General features: G+C 38.9%; 1 protein-coding gene across 1 annotated transcript; it reads right to left on the bottom strand.

The window, feature by feature from the left end:
- Positions 1–315: 315 nt before the first annotated feature.
- On the bottom strand, positions 316–849 carry LOC114039307 (olfactory receptor 5M10-like; the record flags this gene model as incomplete). Its single annotated transcript, XM_027856995.1, has 1 exon — positions 316–849. A coding segment is annotated over one exon (534 nt), but the record flags the coding sequence as incomplete, so codon positions are not given.
- Positions 850–856: the final 7 nt, after the last annotated feature.

Below are 856 nucleotides of genomic sequence, written 5' to 3'. Positions count from 1 at the left end.
ATCAATTAAAACTTTTTAAAGTGAGTGTAGGAAGTAAATGGTCTCAATATGGAGCATATGTTCATATATATATACATATACATATACATATATATATGTGTGTGTGTGTGTGTGCGCAAATACAGATATGTTTACATATTTGCTCCAACCATGGCTAACAAGGACTAAAAAAATCCTTGTTATTACATGTCTTTTGGATGTGTACCATGCTGCCTCTTTGCATATTAATACTAATATCAATTAATCTGCAAACACTTATTTGGGTCCATCTATATGTAATCTTGGAGAAACACAGAAATGGTGGAAATTGTGGGCTTATTTAGCCTGGAATTTATTTTTGACAATCCTCTTCACAGAATCCTTTACATCTTTATTTCTCAGACTATAGATCAAGGGATTTAACATAGGACTCAGAAAAATATAGAAAACTGCCACAATTTTCCCTTGTTCTACAGATGTCTCTGAGGGAGGTCTTAGATGCATGCAAAACAGAGTCCCATAAAAGATAGTGACAGCTGTCAGGTGTGAGCCACAGGTAGAGAAAGCTTTACGCCGGCCCTCAGCTGAGCGGATGCGCAGGATGGCCATGAAAATGAACATGTAAGAGATGAGAATGATTGTCAGAGAGCAGATGAGGTTTGAACCAGCAACTATAAACATGGCAGTTTCCTTGATGTAAGTGTCTGAGCAGGAGAGGACCATGAGAGGTGGGTCAGCACAGTAGAAGTGGTTAATCTCATTAGGGCCACAGAAGGATAGACGGAGCATCAGGATGGTTTGTATCAGACCATTGACAAAGCTATAGATGTAGGGTGCAGTGACCAGAGATATGCAGATGTTCTTGGACATTTTGCTA

The sequence above is a fragment of the Vombatus ursinus genome, unplaced genomic scaffold, assembly GCF_900497805.2.
Source record: "Vombatus ursinus unplaced genomic scaffold, bare-nosed wombat genome assembly UNPS02011778.1, whole genome shotgun sequence".
Classification (NCBI taxonomy): domain Eukaryota; kingdom Metazoa; phylum Chordata; class Mammalia; order Diprotodontia; family Vombatidae; genus Vombatus; species Vombatus ursinus.
The sequence above is the reverse complement of the archived record's forward strand: the minus strand, read 5'-3'. Positions and strand labels throughout refer to the sequence as shown.